Source organism: Raphanus sativus, chromosome 3 (assembly GCF_000801105.2).
Source record: "Raphanus sativus cultivar WK10039 chromosome 3, ASM80110v3, whole genome shotgun sequence".
In the NCBI taxonomy this organism is placed as follows: Eukaryota; Viridiplantae; Streptophyta; class Magnoliopsida; order Brassicales; family Brassicaceae; genus Raphanus; species Raphanus sativus.
The window spans coordinates 2,270,141-2,287,256 of NC_079513.1; the positions used below are offsets into that span (position 1 = coordinate 2,270,141).

At 37.9% G+C, this 17,116-nt stretch overlaps 4 protein-coding genes across 4 annotated transcripts; 2 read left to right on the top strand and 2 right to left on the bottom strand.

The window, feature by feature from the left end:
- Positions 1-4,588: 4,588 nt before the first annotated feature.
- Positions 4,589-5,618, bottom strand: LOC108844243 (thioredoxin M2, chloroplastic). The gene is made up of 2 exons (XM_018617463.2): positions 5,275-5,618; positions 4,589-5,076 (listed from the first exon to the last, which is right to left on the bottom strand). Exons 1-2 carry the CDS (start codon positions 5,501-5,503, stop codon positions 4,757-4,759), a joined length of 549 nt encoding a protein of 182 aa, XP_018472965.1. The 5' UTR covers positions 5,504-5,618; the 3' UTR covers positions 4,589-4,756.
- Positions 5,619-6,609: 991 nt separating this feature from the next.
- Positions 6,610-7,215, top strand: LOC108844851 (uncharacterized). Its single transcript, XM_018618140.1, has one exon. It carries the CDS (start codon positions 6,610-6,612, stop codon positions 7,213-7,215), a length of 606 nt encoding a protein of 201 aa, XP_018473642.1.
- Positions 7,216-9,728: 2,513 nt separating this feature from the next.
- Positions 9,729-12,347, top strand: LOC130509796 (uncharacterized protein At3g43530-like). The gene is made up of 5 exons (XM_057005990.1): positions 9,729-9,965; positions 10,331-11,050; positions 11,119-11,286; positions 11,392-11,742; positions 11,796-12,347. The coding sequence occupies exons 1-5, from the start codon at positions 9,729-9,731 to the stop codon at positions 12,345-12,347; spliced, it is 2,028 nt and encodes a 675-aa protein (XP_056861970.1).
- Positions 12,348-14,716: 2,369 nt separating this feature from the next.
- Positions 14,717-16,426, bottom strand: LOC130509797 (uncharacterized). Its single transcript, XM_057005991.1, has 2 exons — positions 16,003-16,426; positions 14,717-15,795 (listed from the first exon to the last, which is right to left on the bottom strand). Exons 1-2 carry the CDS (start codon positions 16,424-16,426, stop codon positions 14,717-14,719), a joined length of 1,503 nt encoding a protein of 500 aa, XP_056861971.1.
- Between the last annotated feature and the right edge of the window lie 690 nt (positions 16,427-17,116).

The window sequence follows — 17,116 nt, forward strand, 5'->3', positions numbered from 1 at the left end:
CTGTAAATATTCGTGTATTGAACAAAGTGGATGAAGTATCCGTAATATTAAAAAAAAATCGGATGCAAATCTGAATAACCGAATATCCATGTTTTTACGAACCAAATCAGATATCTGTGAAGTAAGAAGTAAATTACAAATACTAAAAAAATATGCTACTATTCCCAAACCTAGAACTAGTGATATAAACTAATCTGTTTACGTTTATAATTAACTAGTTTTTTACGTTTCTACGTTTTTTTATTATCCTTGGAAGCTTAAACTCATTTGGACACCATGCATATGCTAGTTGATTGGTAGGGATTAAAGAATCTGTTTTGTACTTCTAATTCTATTGGATTTGCTTCCTTTTAAAAGCGTATTTCGAGTTTGTCGTGGTCTATGTATCGGGACACTCTACGTACTACTGCTCAAAAGATAAACATTATGTGATCAATATTTTTGTTTCTCATGATGTAATACAGAACTACTTATAGCTAACATTGTCAACGGTTACTTTGACAAATGTACATGAGAAACTTGAAATTTGCTTGTTATGGGAGAGATTTCTCCAAACGTTCTACAAAAGGAAATTTCCTACCCATGGGTTTAACTATTCACATGCAAATCATGTCTATTAACTTTGCATTTCATCTGAGAAAAGATAGTCCTCCAAACGAGATAAATCCCAACAAATAAAAATTACATTTCTTTGACTATCCTTACACTCAAGAAGTGAATAGTAAGACAAACATGTGGCAACTGATGAGAATATTAAAAAATAGAAGACACCACACTAGATCAAGAACTTCATGTTCCTCCAAAGTACCAAACATCCATCACTATATCAAGAGTAGTACATGATAAATTGTTCGACCCCGGGTTAGGAGGATGGTCAAAGGGGCTTGGGCTCTAGGAACCAATTTTTTTTGTATAAATAATACTGAAAAGGCTCAACTTTTGTAAAAAAAGTTAAAGATAATGGTCCAACATTTTTAGGTTACCATAGATATATGCCATGTTCGGTAATACGCTACGCGTTACGCGTGCGGTCGGTGTTCGCCTAGCGAATTGAAAAAAAATCAGAAATTAATCGGAGATTAGTCGGGAATTTATTTTAGAATCAATTTGCTGGAAACCAAAAAAAAGTTATGAAATTAGCTAAGTGCACATGATGTGACAATTTTACTGTAGCAATGGAAGCACCATTATGTGGGATTTGAGGCATTTACTTAATTATGGATAAAGCTATGTGTACCGGATGCAAATTCCCTTTGATTTAACCTGTTTTACTATATATTATTATTTGTGCTAAAAACATTATTATGTGTCGTAGTCCAGCGGGTAGGTGCACTTGGGTAGGCTATAGATCACAAGTTCGATTTTTGGTGTACACGTTTTGGCTATTTTTTTCCCTTTTTCATTAATGAGCGCGGAAAGATATTAATGTCCTAATCTTCTTCCATTGTTCCTGTCGAACACAAACCCTACAATTTCGAGTCTGACATTTTTCGCAATTCTTGACCGTTTTAACTCGTTTCTCTTAGTTTAACTCATTTATAATAGATTTCGAACTTAATACATGATTTTAAACTTGTAAATCAGGAAAAAAATGATGTTGGTTTGAAATCCAATTTTTATCGATTTTGTACTAAACGCTACGGTTGCTTGCCGATTAGCATTTAAACGCAGTCGTTCAAATCGGCCGCATTTTAGAACCTGGGATATATGTAAAAAAAAATATTTTAACCATTTTGCCAAGGACCCAAAATTTTCTTGAGCCGGCCCTGGCTCGACCACAACAACCCTAAGATCAGAGTAGTAAACCTTGGTGTGGGATATTGATATGTACATTTGATATGGTTATTAGTTCTTATATCATACTTTATAGTCAAAATGACATTCTTCATCATGGTCAAATTAGTGTTTCTGTGGAAAAAATGTGATTGTAATACGTATGAATTTTATTTTCATGCATGCTTATACTTAGGGGATGTAAAAAAGTAATGAGTTGGGGGCACATAGTACTTTTCATCATGTTTAATTTCTGAGGAACATCTATTTGAAAGTGCCGTGTACTAGAACTATCAATGTCAACTTCTATACTTAAACCTATGAGTAAATATTGATGTGTAGATAATTTAAAAAGTAATGTTATTACTGGAACTTAGACATACCTTCATAAAGATGTAGTGATTCAGGTCGGGCAAAATCCAGGAAGTTGAGCCACTATAGTTTTGTATGAACATGGTTTTGTCCAGTAAGGCAAGGAGTAGCTCTATGCCGCCACATTGTGGTGGCTAGATGTAGATGCCTATTCCCATCCACATCTTGCTCGTTAGCAATATACAGTAGCGAAGCCAGGGCTTAGGGTATGGGGCACATGCACACACAATTATATCCAAAATTTTACATGGTTAAATATCAAAGTTACATTAGCACTGATAGTAATAAGAAGTTTTTTTTTTTTTGGTCAAAGATAGTAATAAGAAGTTTATGTACCCTTTATTTCTCAGGTTTCGTCCCTTACCTAAAGCATTTTTATCTTTTTACAATCAATAGTGCACATATTACTTCAATGGTCTAGATTCGCCCCTGACAATATAGTTTGTTTATTTATTATGTCGGAAGTACTTTTATATTTCAATTTTAATGTGAAGAATGTTTTTACCTTTTTTTGTTAATGCGCATGTGCTTTTTAATCAATCCGAGATTGAAATAGTGATCATGGAAATGGGTAAAAATCAAAGCAAACATGTATTGTGGTCTTCAGATGGCTGTGCTTGCAAGATATTTTCTTGCTTTCGACTGATAATCTCAGTTTGACACTCCCCCTTTAGGGCTGTATCATTTTTAAGCATATCATTCACAAAGGCTACATGGATTGGGAGCTAATCGACTTTGGATCAAATAAAAGACAGTGCTCCTAACTAGTTCAATAGTACTCCATGTAGCAGCAAGATGAAGAATAAAATATCCTCTGGTGGCGTTCTTCTCAATCTATGGATTCATACAAATATATACACCGATGTAGAGAAGATCCGTGAATCTAGGATTGGTGAAGAATGATATATATGGTGTTCTGACATCTTGTATATATATTTTCCAATTGATTTTCAATTCTTTATCGAGTCTTTCTTATTTTTTCGAATCATTTCAGATCTGGATTAGATTGTGGAGCTTCGGAAGGGTGCATGAAGAAAAATGTATGAAAATTACAATTTTCCTGTGGAGAAACCGAACGGAGCAGCATGATGGGTGATTCTGAACGGAGCAGCCGCTCAACTGCTCGCGATATTTAAGGAAACCACAATATTATTTCGAGATTGCCCTAGTTTCCCTATATTTTTTTTTCTCACAGCCTCTAGTGACCTTCATATATCTTCTTTTTCTCTTTCTCTTTATTTTCTGAGCTGGTTTTCAAAGAGAAAAGAAGACTTTAGAGCTTTTCATTTGTTGCAATGTCATACCTTGTATAGAGAGAAGCATCTCTTTCTCGCCTTAGAGAAGAACGCCATGAACCATATTTCTATTTCTTTTATAATTGTAGTGATGTTTTTGCTTCATAACTGAGTAGCCAGCTTACTTAGTCTAAGGTGTTAGGGTGTTAGATCCGTGAAATAGACATAAATAAGTTATAAATCAATTGTTTTCAATAATCATAATTTTTAATGTTTATTCTAAACTGATCACTTAGTATATAAATTTAGGCTTAATCTATTCATCAAAAGTGTTATATTTTTTTGAATGAATGAACATTGCATCTATAACCAACGTAAGTAGATATTTTGTGAACAAATCGGACTTTATCTTAATGTTTTTCATCGCGTCTCAGTCCAAACGACAATTTAGGTACTAAAATCGATTGACAAAAAGTGAAGTTCCACGACCGTGGGCTATTCTATCCATGTGTACCAAGTTCTAGACTCACTTAAATAATTATTTGACTTACATCTGTTTGACACCCGATTAAATTAAATCACTCTAGGCTAGCATTCTTAATCATCTAAAACCCCCCAAACCATACTTGTTACTTGATTTTTACATTTTTTAGTTTTTAATCATTGATTGTTTTATCTTGATATCGATCTCGTATAAATAAAGTGTAAATCGGTTCTTTGGAATTGAATATAAAATATTACAATAGCCAATATTAACTTGACAGTAGATTAAGATCCAAATTTAATGTATCAAAGAACTCCATCACACCTCCAACTTGAAAGGAAACTTGTGAACAGAGTGAGCGTGATGAACTCAATAATGCAAAGAAGTAGAACAATCCAAGAAACATTGTCGAGAACTATGGATCAGTCCAAGAACATTCAATTCTTTCGCCTTTCATTCATTTTGTCCTAATTACATCCTTTTCCATAAATTGGTTACACACAAAAATTTTAAAAATATTTTGAAAGGATATATCTTTTGCCGGATTTTTTTTTCCAGCTTTTTAAATTATCTGCCTAAGAACATATTCAACCAATCTGTAGTCTCTTTGCGTACAAAAAGCGGTCGTAGAATGCAATCATTAATACGACGAGTTTTAGAATCTGTGTCAAAAGCTTAGCGTGTGTTCCAGATTGATCTGCGATGTCTTTAACCGACAGTAAAATAACATAAAAACATGACATCATATTATTTATCCATGTCTAGATGTTCAGTGATGAAGAAAAGATACAATGGAAGAAGCAAATAGCTACAAATTACAGAGAGAATGAGTACACAGAGGGGGGGGGGGGGGGGGGGCAAGACACAGATCTCACATACTCACAGTGTAGTCTCATTGCAAGAACTTGTCAATGCTAGATGTGAGTGTGGATCTAGGCACTGCACCAATGATAGCATCTTTCTTCTCGCCATTGACAAAGATCATGATCGTTGGGATGCTTCTGACATTGTACTTGCTTGGGGTTGAAGGAGAGTCGTCCGTGTTCAGTTTGTAGAACTTGACCTTCCCGGTGTACTCTCTTGCTAGCTCGTTCACGAGTGGGTCAATCATTTTGCAAGGTCCACACCATGGAGCCCAAAAGTCAACCAATACAGGCCCGTCCGCCTTGAGAACTAGAGAGTCCCATGTGGTGTCGTTGACTATTGTAACTACTATTGTTGATCATCAATAAACAAAAAACAAGATTGAGTATCGTTAATCTGACTAAACCGATTTTTTTTAATATTCATCCCGGACCTGCGATCTAACCGGTAAACCCGTTACCGGTTTATAAATCAAGTTCGAATTAAGTGAGTAAACAGATAGATAAAAACCAAATCGAACAAGAAGAGTAGAGAGTGAGGACATACTATCTGTAGTAGTTTCTTGAGCTTCACAGACGACACCTCTTCTTCGTGGTCGAGGAACCTTAGAGGTCAACGAAGCTGGAGACTGGGAAAGACGGATTCTCAATCCTGCTGAGTCGGGTGACACGGTGAAGATTCGCCGAGCAGAGAGTGAAGCGGATGGTGAGGATGCGATTCTTGCCTCCGAACGGAGGGAGACGGGAGGACGAGAGGTACAAGTGAAAGCAGCCATGGCTATGAGTGAGAGATGGAGAGAGAAGCGACGAGAGATCTTCCTAATCCCTAGCGTAAAATAATATCTAGACTAGATAACGAAACTGTGGAAGAGAAAGTGTGGTAGCAGAAACTGAAACTGATTTTATTTTTATTTGTTTTTAACAAATAAATGCTTTTTTGCTTTCTTTAGGTGAAATATAATTTAATTAAAAAATATTGTAGGCAAATAAAATATGCTTTTATTTTTTTGATTCGTTGAGATTGAGCAGTAGATGGATTAATAACAATATGTAAGCCCATAAAGCTGTGAAAAGTTAAGCCCATGTTTCTAAAAAACTTATTTAGAGCTTAGTAAAAGAGAAAATATATTGAAGAATATATTTAAGCCCATAAAGACAATATATATTAGAAATAATTAGAAATAATAACTCTGGAAGAGACCTGCTAAGGAACCACCTAGGGAAAGTTATAGGCAATGGGGAGTCCACTAAGATCTGGAATGATTCCTGGATATCAACTAGAGAGGACCTACGACCGTATGGACCTATCAAGGAAGATGCCAGCGACCTTCGAGTATCAGACTTGCTAACGTCAGAGCTTAAATGGAACAAAGAAAGAATCATGTCCCTCTTACCTGAGCTTACTGATCAGATCCAATGCATAAAGCCGAGCTTGCTGGGAGCAGATGACTCTTTCATCTGGCGCTCATCACCCAATGGAGAATACAAACAAAAAGCGGCTACAACTCTGCCTTCATCCCAACGCCTACACACATCAGTACACAAGCTAACGATGAGTTCAAATGGTTTAAAGATGTATGGTCTGGGCATTTCTCCTCTAAGGTAAAGATGTTTATGTGGTCAAGTATCTGAAACGCACTACCTATAGGAGAGAATCTACAAAGAAGAGGAGTCACAGCAGACGTCGCCTTCCCTCACTGCAATGGTCAAGAGACGATTACCCACATTTTCTTCTCATGCCCTTTTGCTTTGGAGGTTTGGGAACGGATTCCAAATCAACATCAGTTCACATAGCTGAATTGGAATCTGTAACGCTGGCCCTAACCCGCTTCAGAAACATCGTCTGCCTCCCACCGACAGGAATCACAGGTCCCATACTCCCATGGATATGCTGGACGCTTTGTTGGCCCGTAACCAACTCATCTTTGAGAATCGAAGAACACCACCTGCAGAAATTGCCACAAAAGGGTTGGTCTTGTCGAGAGAATGGAACATAGCTCAAGCTAAGGTAATCAAACCACAGATTACCTCCGCCAGGCCTGTCGGTCACCAGAGCAAGAACAATCAACGCCTCCGCCCTAATGGTTCGACGATCTGCTTCACGGACGCCTCTTGGGATCAAAGAACTCTGCGCACAGGACTTGCATGGATCTTCAAGGACAATCAGGGTATCATATACTACAAGGAATCACAGACACATGATTTTGTCTCCTCCCCTCTGATGGCAGAAGCACTAGCCATCAGATCGGCTCTTCAATCGACAGCAACACTTGGGATCTCTTCTATCGAAGTGCGCTCCGACAGTCTAACGTTTATCCAAGCTATCAACAACAAACAGCTCCAGAAGGAAATCTATGGCATCCTTGCGGATATCGATCATCTCCTTTCTTTGTTTGTATCGTCGTTTCTTTGTTTCATCCCTCGATCACAAAACGAGGAAGCTGATGGGTTGGCCAAGGCCTCCATCAGAAACTACTCCTTTGTTTAAAAGCCCACGAACTGCTTTGGGCCGGGCTTCCTCTCTTTTATTAATGAAAGTATGTGTGTTCAAAAAAAAAAATAATAATAACTCTATATATTATACGTGCCGTTCGAAAAAAAAGCTTTATACGTAAGCAAAAAAATGAAAAAATAAAGGAAAGAAGAATTTGGATTGTCAAATGATATGTAATTTGCCGTTAATATTAAGTTCGATCAACTAATTAGTAATTAATAAATTGAAGATTATAGTATTTTTTAGGGCTAGGTATTCGTATCTTCAAGTCAGGTTTTGAATCAATTTCTTTCGTATCTGGATCTCCCATGTTCTAAACATTTAGATCCAATTAGATATTTAAAAATTTAGATTCAAGTTCAAATCAGTTTTTTGGTTCAGATCGGTTCATGTCTATAATTAAAATAGCTATTATGAATCTGGATCGGTTAGATATTTTAAGATAAAAGAATTTAAAGGATCTGAATTCCATCAAATTTATCTGAAATTCATCATATGTATCAATAAATTTAGTAAAATAACCAAAAAACTATTAGTACCTGAAATTAAACATTTCAAACTCTAAATTTGATATTTAAATTTGTATATTACTTGAAAATTTTACAAAATAATAATAAATATTGAAAAAGAAAAATTACAATTTAATCATAAACTAAAATATATAAAATTGAACATATTGAGTCGTAGTCTTGGATATTTATGTTTTTAGGTTGGTGGTATGAATCCGTTCTTTTCGGGCATAAGTATGTATGTGTGTATTCATTTCGATTATGGTTCTTGTGGATAGGGGACCTTTGAATCCAACTATATATATTAGTAAATATTTGGTTCGGTTTCGGATAAACTATTTTCAGACCGGTTTCGGTTTGGAATTTCGTGTCCTGGTAGAATGTCTTGACTCTTGCCTAGTATCCTTCATTAGTAACATTACCCAAATTGATTAACTAGTTAGTCAATTTGTGGTAAACTACCACTTTACTTTTAAGTGGAGAGTAGTGGTGTTACAACTTTAAGTGACGATTTAATTGATTGATGGTATCATTTGAGACAAGACTAGTGTACTTTTTAGAGGAACAATAGATATGAATTGTTGGGTATAAACGTAGAGGACCAATATCTGATTATAAATATTAAATAGGTTGATATAAGTTTCACATATAGCCAGAAACTTTACTCAACAACTATTTAAGAGATAGTTTGTTTTGCATTGTCTTTATATATTTTTCTTCTCATGTGTCGACCTTTTCATATGATTGTTCTTTTTTTTTGGTAAAATGTTAAATTTATATGATTGTTTTCATATGATTGTTTTGTTAAAAAAAAAAAGATTTTCCTGTTTTTTTTTCAATAGAATTCTTTTTTTTTTCAATGGAATGTTTTTTTCCCAATGGAATGCTACGATATCATCTTATGAGTTATATTCATTGTGTGGTTTATCCAACCTATTTTCACTAATAACGCTAACCGGCCTGTACACTACTATGCACATTTATATTCATTTTGTAATGCTTGGTGAAACACATGGGACCATTTGTTGTGTCAGAACAAAAGGAAGATTCCATCTCATGGATCATAATTCCACATGCCGATTATTTTTACCATATAATAATTTACTTGTATTTCCAATAGAGGATCAAGATAAGGTAAAACTCTTTTCTACACAACATCTGTATGTTCTGTTTGTTCCTTTCCTCTCATCTCATTGAGAGCTTTAGAGCATTTTACTTCAGGTATAGTGTCTCACTTGCAGAGGTTTATTTATGTCACACTTTTTCGTCTTTTTCTTGGTTGGCCTGAAACAAGACTAGAGACCAGTTTTTCTCTTTTTTTGATTATTGTGGAAGTTGTTGATCGTCTATAGTATTTTGACATGCCTGAAGTCCGAAAACAAGAGAAACAAACCCATTGCATCCTACACTTTGGTCACCATTTTTCAGATGCTTATCCATGTCAACTCTTTTTTTTTAATTGTTTGTCATCAGATCTGATCCAAAATTCATAGCTGTTTCTGCATCAATAAATTAAATGAATATTTATTTTGACCACAACACCACTCTGCCTGTTTTGACCATTCTACTTGGATCCCCTTGGCTCCTTTATAGGAAAAAAAACAGTGTGAACTGATAGAGAAGAAAACGAATCAAACGCTCAGGTACTCATGCCCGAAAAAAAAAGAGTTGAGATACTCCTGCCCGAAACTGCCCGGATTTAGAAATTCATTTATCTTTATTTTTACACGAAAATTTATAAAAAGACAACGAAACCAAGAGAAACTTCTATAATTACAACTCTACCTAGGACTATCCAAACCCGGGCCCAGAACCGACCCAAACAAATTGGATATCCACTTCCAGAAATTGAATTCCCTAATACGTTTCCCCTCTCTCCCCATATTGGTTGAATTGATTGAAAAGACACCGTCTCTCACTAAAAGTAACTCAATTCGACTTATCTGAAAACCCTACTCAATTCGAATCCTCAATCGACAATCAAAAACACAAATCATGATGAATCCAGACGTTACGAAGGCAAAAGAAGACGGCTCGAGTAGTGTAGTAGGAGATGAAGCAAACCCAAGGATTATCGAGAAACCTGTCGGCCCAGTAACCGACCAAAGTCCCAGAGATGCAAATGAAAGCGAAGACAATGCCAGTGGAAATGGAAAAGGGGAAGAGGAAGAATCAAGTAAGAAAAATGAAGGGGAGGAATCAAGAGAAGTAGACGAAGGAGAAAAAGAGAAGGAAGTCGGAGACGAAGGAGAAAAAGAGAAGGAAGCCGGGGACGAAGGAGATGAAGAGAAGGAAGTCGGAGACGAAGGAGAAAAAGAGAAGGAACCCGGAGACGAAATAGAGCCCCGAAGAAACGACGAAGAAGCTGATGAAAGGGAGATAATTCTATTTGGACGACATCATGAAACTGAGTCGCATGCAGATGATTCGGTAAGTATTGAAATTGAAAACTTTTACATAGATGATTTGAAAGATTAGATAAGTGTGGAAAACTAAGTGGAATTTAGAGTTAGTGATTGATGAACTAAGTCGAAGTTTGTGAAACTATATGTTGATGGTTGTAAGATGTCATACGTGATCCGGTTCTCACTTGAGTGCAGGTTGTAGATGACGAAGAAAAGGGCATGCTACCGAAACTACACTTTCCTTCAAGCCAATATCAAAAGTCTTTAAAGCTTTCAGGAAAATGTTACATTGACTCGGCGATAAGAACTATTCAAACGATCCTGAAAGCGAAGGAGGTGGAATGGTTCATAGAGCACCCACAATTCCAGCATTTCTTCCATATTAAAAACCGAAAGCAGAAGTGGATGGGAATGTGGGTTCTCGTTTTGCGATCAGCTTGTGTTGCGAAGAAGCATGAGTTATGGTTTGTCGTTAATGGCGTCGCAATCCGATATTCTCTTAGAGAATTAGGACTCATTTCTGGACTATACTGCCATGAGTATCCCCCCAACCATGAGAGGTTGGGTGGTACAACATTCATGAACAAGTATTTTGGAGGGAAAAGGGTAACATACGCTGACCTGGAGAAGCAGATGTTGGCGATGAAATCAAAGCCATCTGAGGATCGTAAGAAGATGGCCGTTCTGTTCTTCTTAGCCAGCATCCTTGTCGGAGGCCGAAAGAGTGGTGAGGGAGCATCACCTGTGGACAGTTTCTTCCTGAGTGTTGTTGATGACCTAGATGCGTGTGTAACGTTCCCTTGGGGGCGGTATGCATTCGAACATAACTTGAAGGATGTCTCTACCTTTTTGGAAAAATGCGACGGGCTTGCGCCGACGAGTTGGGTTTTTACAAGCTTTCCTATCCCTCTGGAGGTATTCTCAAGCTCTCTTCAACATAGTTGTTTAATTGATGTTAATGTCTTTTTGTTGTGTGTTGGTAGTTGTTGGCCTTTGAGGCAATTCCAAGCTTGAGGAACCATTTCCGAGAAGATGTGAATGGTGCAAATAGTAGTTGTCCGCGGATGTGCAAGATGCAGTACAAACGGAAAAGTGGAACCAAGGAATTCAGTCTGAAAGCTGTGAACGATAAACTTGGTAATAATACAAAGGTAATTGATGTTTTATGTGGAGTCGAATTGAGGAGAAGGGACTTATGAGACTTATGAAAACTTGGTGAAACTAAGGTAATTAGTATTTTTGTGTTTTTACCACAGGATATTGAGAGTATCTTGGTAGCAACAGCAGCTGAGGAGGAACTTCTGGAAACCATAGGAATTGACAAGGAGAGTTGTTGGGCCGATGACGCCGATGATGAAGCAGTTGATGGTTGGACGAAGATAATACGGAAAGGGAAGAAACAAGTTTTCTTTGAAGAACAGTTCCGCATGGATTTAGAGTCTCGCACAGGTCAGATTGAAGGTCCCACCAATCCTATCGGAGGACCATCGAATAATGCACAATCTGGTCAGGCTAATGCTGATTCGGTGGAGGTTAGTGGAACTACTCCTGGAGCTGAGGCTTTAAAAGCTATGGAAGGTCGGCTTATGAATGCAGTCAGAGATGCAGTTCGAGATGCTATGAAGGGAGTGAATGAAAAGTCACTTTATTGTCTACGCAGCTAGGTCTGCTAGAAGAGGAAGTGAAAAGTCTTAGGTTGAGTGTTCCCGGAAGTGACAATCCGGCGGTCCAAGATAATGGTGATGGTGAGTCGGAAGAAGAGGATGGTAGTGACAATAACGAGCCGGAGGAAGAGGATGGTGGTGACAATAACGAGCCGGAGGAAGAGGACAATAATGTTGAAGATGTCATTCTCGAAATTTCAAAGGATGTACAGAGGGAATATGGTGATGCTGACTTGGATGATGATGATGCGGAGATGTATGCACATGCTGCGGAGGTCGAAAAAAAATTAATGTCTGTAAACACGAAAAAAAAGAGGTCGAGAAAAGATGATGGGAAAGAAACAGTTCCTGTGAAAAAGGTTAAGTTGGTTGGTGAAACTGTGAGGAGTCCCATTCAGCTAAGAAGCAAGGCAGCAGCGAAGGAGGCAGAAGCTGAGAAGGAGGCAGCAGCTAAGAAGAAGGCAGCAGCTAAGGCAGCAGGTAAGAAGAAGGCAGCAGGTAAGAAGAAGGCGGCGGCTAAGAAGAAGCCGAAGACAAAAAAAAAGTAGGTAAGAAGACGGAGTGAATTCCCAGTATGTGGTTGTTTTAATGTGGATGAACTCGAATTATTCGGTCTGTATGACTTTAAATTCCCGTGACTTTCTTGTTTGATGTTGAAGACTGGTATTTAAGACTTATGTTATATATTGGGAGAATAGGGAAACTTTAGTAAGTTTCACTTACAACTTAGTGTAACTTCGTGAATTTATGATATTTCGTAGATCGTGAAGGAGGGAGAATATGGAAACTTTAGTAAGTTTCACTTGCAACTTAGTGTAACTTCGTGAATTTATGATATTTCGTAGATCGTGAAGGAGGGAGAATAGGGAAACTTTAGTAAGTTTCACTTGCAACTTAGTGTAACTTCGTGAATTTATGATATTTCGTAGATCGTGAAGGAAGGAGGGAGAATAGGGAAACTTTAGTAAGTTTCACTTGCAACTTAGTGTAACTTAAGTAAATCCGAAGAGTCTTGGTAAATCAGACAACAACAAGGGAACATAATCTCAAGCAAACAACAACAAGGGAACATAATCTCAAGCAAACAACAACAACAGATAGTAGACTAATGTCATGGACCGGACGCATCTCATGGAGTGGTGGGATTCTGACGGGTTAGATTATACTTCAGTTCAGCAATCTCTGCAGCCATCGCATCCACGCGCTTCCTTAACATTTCAACCTCTTCCTGGACTCCGAAGACCCATGGTTGACGGAAATGGAAGCCATCATTCTAGACGTAAAACGGGAATGTATCAGAATCCGAAAGTATCAATAAAAAATCTGGGCGTTATCTATAAATCTGGGCGTTTTCTATAAATTACCTCATAATTTTTGCAAGTGAAGTATTTTCTCCCCGGTAAAGTATCAACATCGGTTTTATACTTCAGGTTCCGAGCCACCTCGTTGATGATTGTCCCCCCACAAGGGCATCTGGTCGGAATCCCACACCCGGCATCCGCCACGCAGCCAAGCATGTTGATGTCTCTCTTCAAAGCCTTCATCTGGCTATACTCCTCGTCTGGATGAGTCATGATTTTGAGTAACCTAGATCTAGAAATAAGAGCGACCGATTGTAGAGAGAGATCTAGAGAGAGATTGAATAGTAGAGAGAGAGATTGGCTGAGGTAAATGGTGAAAACATTAAAAATAATGGGTTTAATACACCTCTACGTCGCCTCCGCATCGATTTTGTGGAAAGTCAAAATTCGAAAAAATGGGCGGGAATTTTTTCGTGTAGGATTTTCGTGCTTATAGTTTCACTTAGTTTGTAGTTATACAAAAACCTTTAAAGTTTTACTTTTCTGATTTTTCCGATTTTGTTGGTTTTACTGTACTTAGATGATTGATTTTATGGTTACACCTGATATATTCTATTTTCTATCAACGTTTTAGATGTGCTCATGCATGATAAAATTTGATTTTGTGACATATGTATCTTTTCTAATCCCACGAGGTAGTGTTTACAAAAAACATAGCTAACAATGATGTATTCTCTTCCCATTCGACAGAACATTGTTAACATTTCGTAAAGTATCAAAATCGTGACATTGTTAGCTAACATAGCTAAAAACATAGCTAACATTGATGTATTCGGATTTCTCAACATAGCTAAAAACATAGCTAAAAACATAATCATCAACTAACGAAGAGCCGAAAGGTTACATAACGAAAGTTTCACCAAGTTTTACAATCATAAAGCGAAATCACTTTAATCAGGTTTCACTAAGGTTCACATTCATATAACACTTCAGTTCCTTCTGTTCCTTCAGTTCCCTCAGGTCCCTCAGTTCCTTCAGCTCCTTCAGCTCCTTCAGCTCCTTCAGCTCCTTCAGCTCCTTCATTTCCTTCAGCTCCTTCAGTTCCTTCAGGACCCTGCGAGCAGTTGAAATAGCTAGCCAGACCCCTATTCGGGATATACTTATTAGGACGGGGACGGGGCCGACTTTCTCCCGCCGAAGGATGCCTTTTTCCTGATGTCTTCCTTTTTTTTTCTTGTAGTCTGGAGGTAGAGAACACTTCGCCGCCGCGACTTCTTTTGGAACCAGCCAATGAGTTATATGAGGGACTGGATATATAGTCCTTCGATACGCTTTCGCCCATGTTGTAATGAAGTAATAATTCGAGATGAAATCGTACATGTCACTCAACTGTAATGGTTTATCATGCTGCAAACACTTAATGATAGCTCTTATTGCATGTCTACATGGGTATTTATCTATATCAAACTTCCTGCAACTGCACGTCTTCTGTTGCAAATCCACAGAATAAGTCTTCCCATCTTCTCCAATAACACTGTATTCAAGCTGAAATACACGGAATTGGTATTGAACAGTTTTCAGCTTGAATACAGTGTTATTGGAGAAGATGGGAAGACTTATTCTGTGGATTTGCAACAGAAGACGTGCAGTTGCAGGAAGTTTGATATAGATAAATACCCATGTAGACATGCAATAAGATGCCAGATACAATACCCATGTTTAGACATCAGATACACTTCACCAACAGCTTTTATCAGACTTGGATTTCTGTCTGAAACAAACACCAATTCCGTCGAATCCGGTATAACAGTTTTCAGCAGCGTAAAAAACCACTTCCAGCTTTCGTTTTTCTCCCCATCAACCACAGCAAAAGCTATTGGATAATGGTGAAGGTTTGGATCCTGAGCCGTGGCAATAATTAAACAACCACCTTCAACAGTCTTCAGGAAAGTTGCATCCACAGTGATGACTTTCCTCATGTATTCAAACCCTTCAATGGAGGCTCCCAACGCAACAAATAGGTATCTGAACCGGTTGTTTTTATCCACTACCAAACTTGTTTTTGTATCCGGGTTCGCCTTCTCTAACATATACAAATAAGCAGGCAATATTATATATCCCTTCTCCGGATCACCACGAATATCCGCAACAGCTTGTTTTTTTCCTCTCAAACATGTCGTATACGACACTTCCACACCCAGTTTCCTTTGCACCAGACCGACCAGGATTTTCGCTGTTGGTGTCTCATATAGTCCCAGATAATCCTTGTGCACTATAGCTGCAACACATCTTGGTGTAACTTTCCTTTTCTTTCCAGTACTTGAAGTTACGCGAGAGCATGAATGCATATTCCTGTATGTTCTAATCGAGAACGCTTCAGATTTATCTATCTTTGTTGCTCTCACACTCCATTTACAACCTTCATCTGCTCCCCGACATTTTACCACATATCGACCCCTGTCCGAGTTGCAAATACTGATTCCGAAACAGTTCTCTTGTGATGCTTTATCAATAATATCTTTCACAGCTTCTTTACTCTCAAATTCTTGAAACAACTGAAGACCCAAACCATCTTCCCACTCTTTAACCACTGGTTTTTCTTTTGCAACACGTGGGAGCTCAACATAGTACGAACTAGGACGAACACCCATAGAGTTATCCACGTCGCCCTCACTGTCCACGCCCCCTTCCCCGGCTTCTCCATTAACAACATTAATGCCCCTTTCCTCGGCTTCTCCATTAACAACATTAATGCCCCTTTCCTCGGCTTCTCCATTAACAACATTAATGTCCCTTTCCTCGGCTTTTCCATTTATAACAACATTCTCCACCCGTTCAGCCCCCGGCAGATATAGTTCTGCTTCTTCAATGCGAGGAAATAGAGTGAGTGCACCCGGATTACCTTCAACTTCGGGTAATCCACTCGCAAGCTCACTATAGTTCCCACCATATGAGCTTTCTTTCTCAACTACTGATTGTTGCTCCATTTCTTCGATGACCTCTACATGCAAAATAATTCTTCTTCCCTCTTTATCCACTGATGTCAGATACACATACACATCTTCATCATCCAAAATATATGATTGCCTCTTAGGTTCTACTACCAGTGGAATGTAACTCAGATTCATCCTCTTTAAACACGGATCTATCCTCTTCTTCTTGCATATCCTCTTCTTCAAACAGGAATAAGTGATCTCATCCAATGATGATGTCTTAAAGGATATACCATACAAACGACCATCGCTTGGAATCCATTCATAATCATCTCCTGATTTCGCATATTGTCCATCATAGTCAAAGTGTATGTTTGTAGAAGAATAACCCATTATCTGTTGTACCAAATAAAAAATATACAATTGAAGTTAATCTTATTTATACAGTTTTGCTATTATAGTCCTACTAATTTATACTTGTTTACACTTTTTCTCAACAGTAAAGTTTCACCTATTTACACTTTTATAGTCTACTAGTTTCACCCTTTTCATTCCGGATTTCAGTTTTGATTCGCAACATTTCTTGTTCATCATCCAATTCCATAACAAACACACCATACAGCTCTCAATTGACAACACAAAGACCCATATATTCGAAATCTACTGTCTAAAAATCCCAACCTAACGACCCGCATTGACTTCATTCATTCGATACGGAGAAAGACAATGCTTTATCTGAACTTTATCTGACCTGGGTTGGGTGTCAATTTCAGCACCCAAGCGAGCCGCAATCTCCTTTACAATCGAAACTCACTCAATGATCGCTCTAGCTTTCATTCGCTTTCTTCATCAATCGTCCGTCGAGAGAGAGACTCGAATTAGGGAGGAGAGAGAAAAATTAAAACTAATTAAGAAAATGAGAAAATCCACCTGGACAGGAGAGAGAGAGATAAACCGTGCTTTTTTTTATTGGTCAAGTAAAGGAGCGTTTTTATTGGTCAAGTAGAGAGGGTTTTCATTGGTCAAGTAGAGAGGGGCACTTTCGATTTTAACCATCGGGTTGAAGAGTATGAAAACAAATAA

Coding starts and splice junctions, on each gene's coding strand:
- LOC130509796 (XM_057005990.1), top strand. CDS start 9,729: ATGAATCCAGACGTTACGAAGGCAAAAGAAGACGGCTCGAGTAGTGTA. Junction 11,051..11,118: donor GCTTTCCTATCCCTCTGGAG/GTATTCTCAAGC, acceptor GTGTGTTGGTAG/TTGTTGGCCTTTGAGGCAAT. Junction 11,743..11,795: donor TGAATGCAGTCAGAGATGCA/GTTCGAGATGCT, acceptor TTGTCTACGCAG/CTAGGTCTGCTAGAAGAGGA.
- LOC108844851 (XM_018618140.1), top strand. CDS start 6,610: ATGGATATGCTGGACGCTTTGTTGGCCCGTAACCAACTCATCTTTGAG.
- LOC130509797 (XM_057005991.1), bottom strand. CDS start 16,426: ATGGGTTATTCTTCTACAAACATACACTTTGACTATGATGGACAATAT. Junction 15,796..16,002: donor TGGATTACCCGAAGTTGAAG/GTAATCCGGGTG, acceptor TTAATGGAGAAG/CCGGGGAAGGGGGCGTGGAC.
- LOC108844243 (XM_018617463.2), bottom strand. CDS start 5,503: ATGGCTGCTTTCACTTGTACCTCTCGTCCTCCCGTCTCCCTCCGTTCG. Junction 5,077..5,274: donor TCAAGAAACTACTACAGATA/GTATGTCCTCAC, acceptor GATCAACAATAG/TAGTTACAATAGTCAACGAC.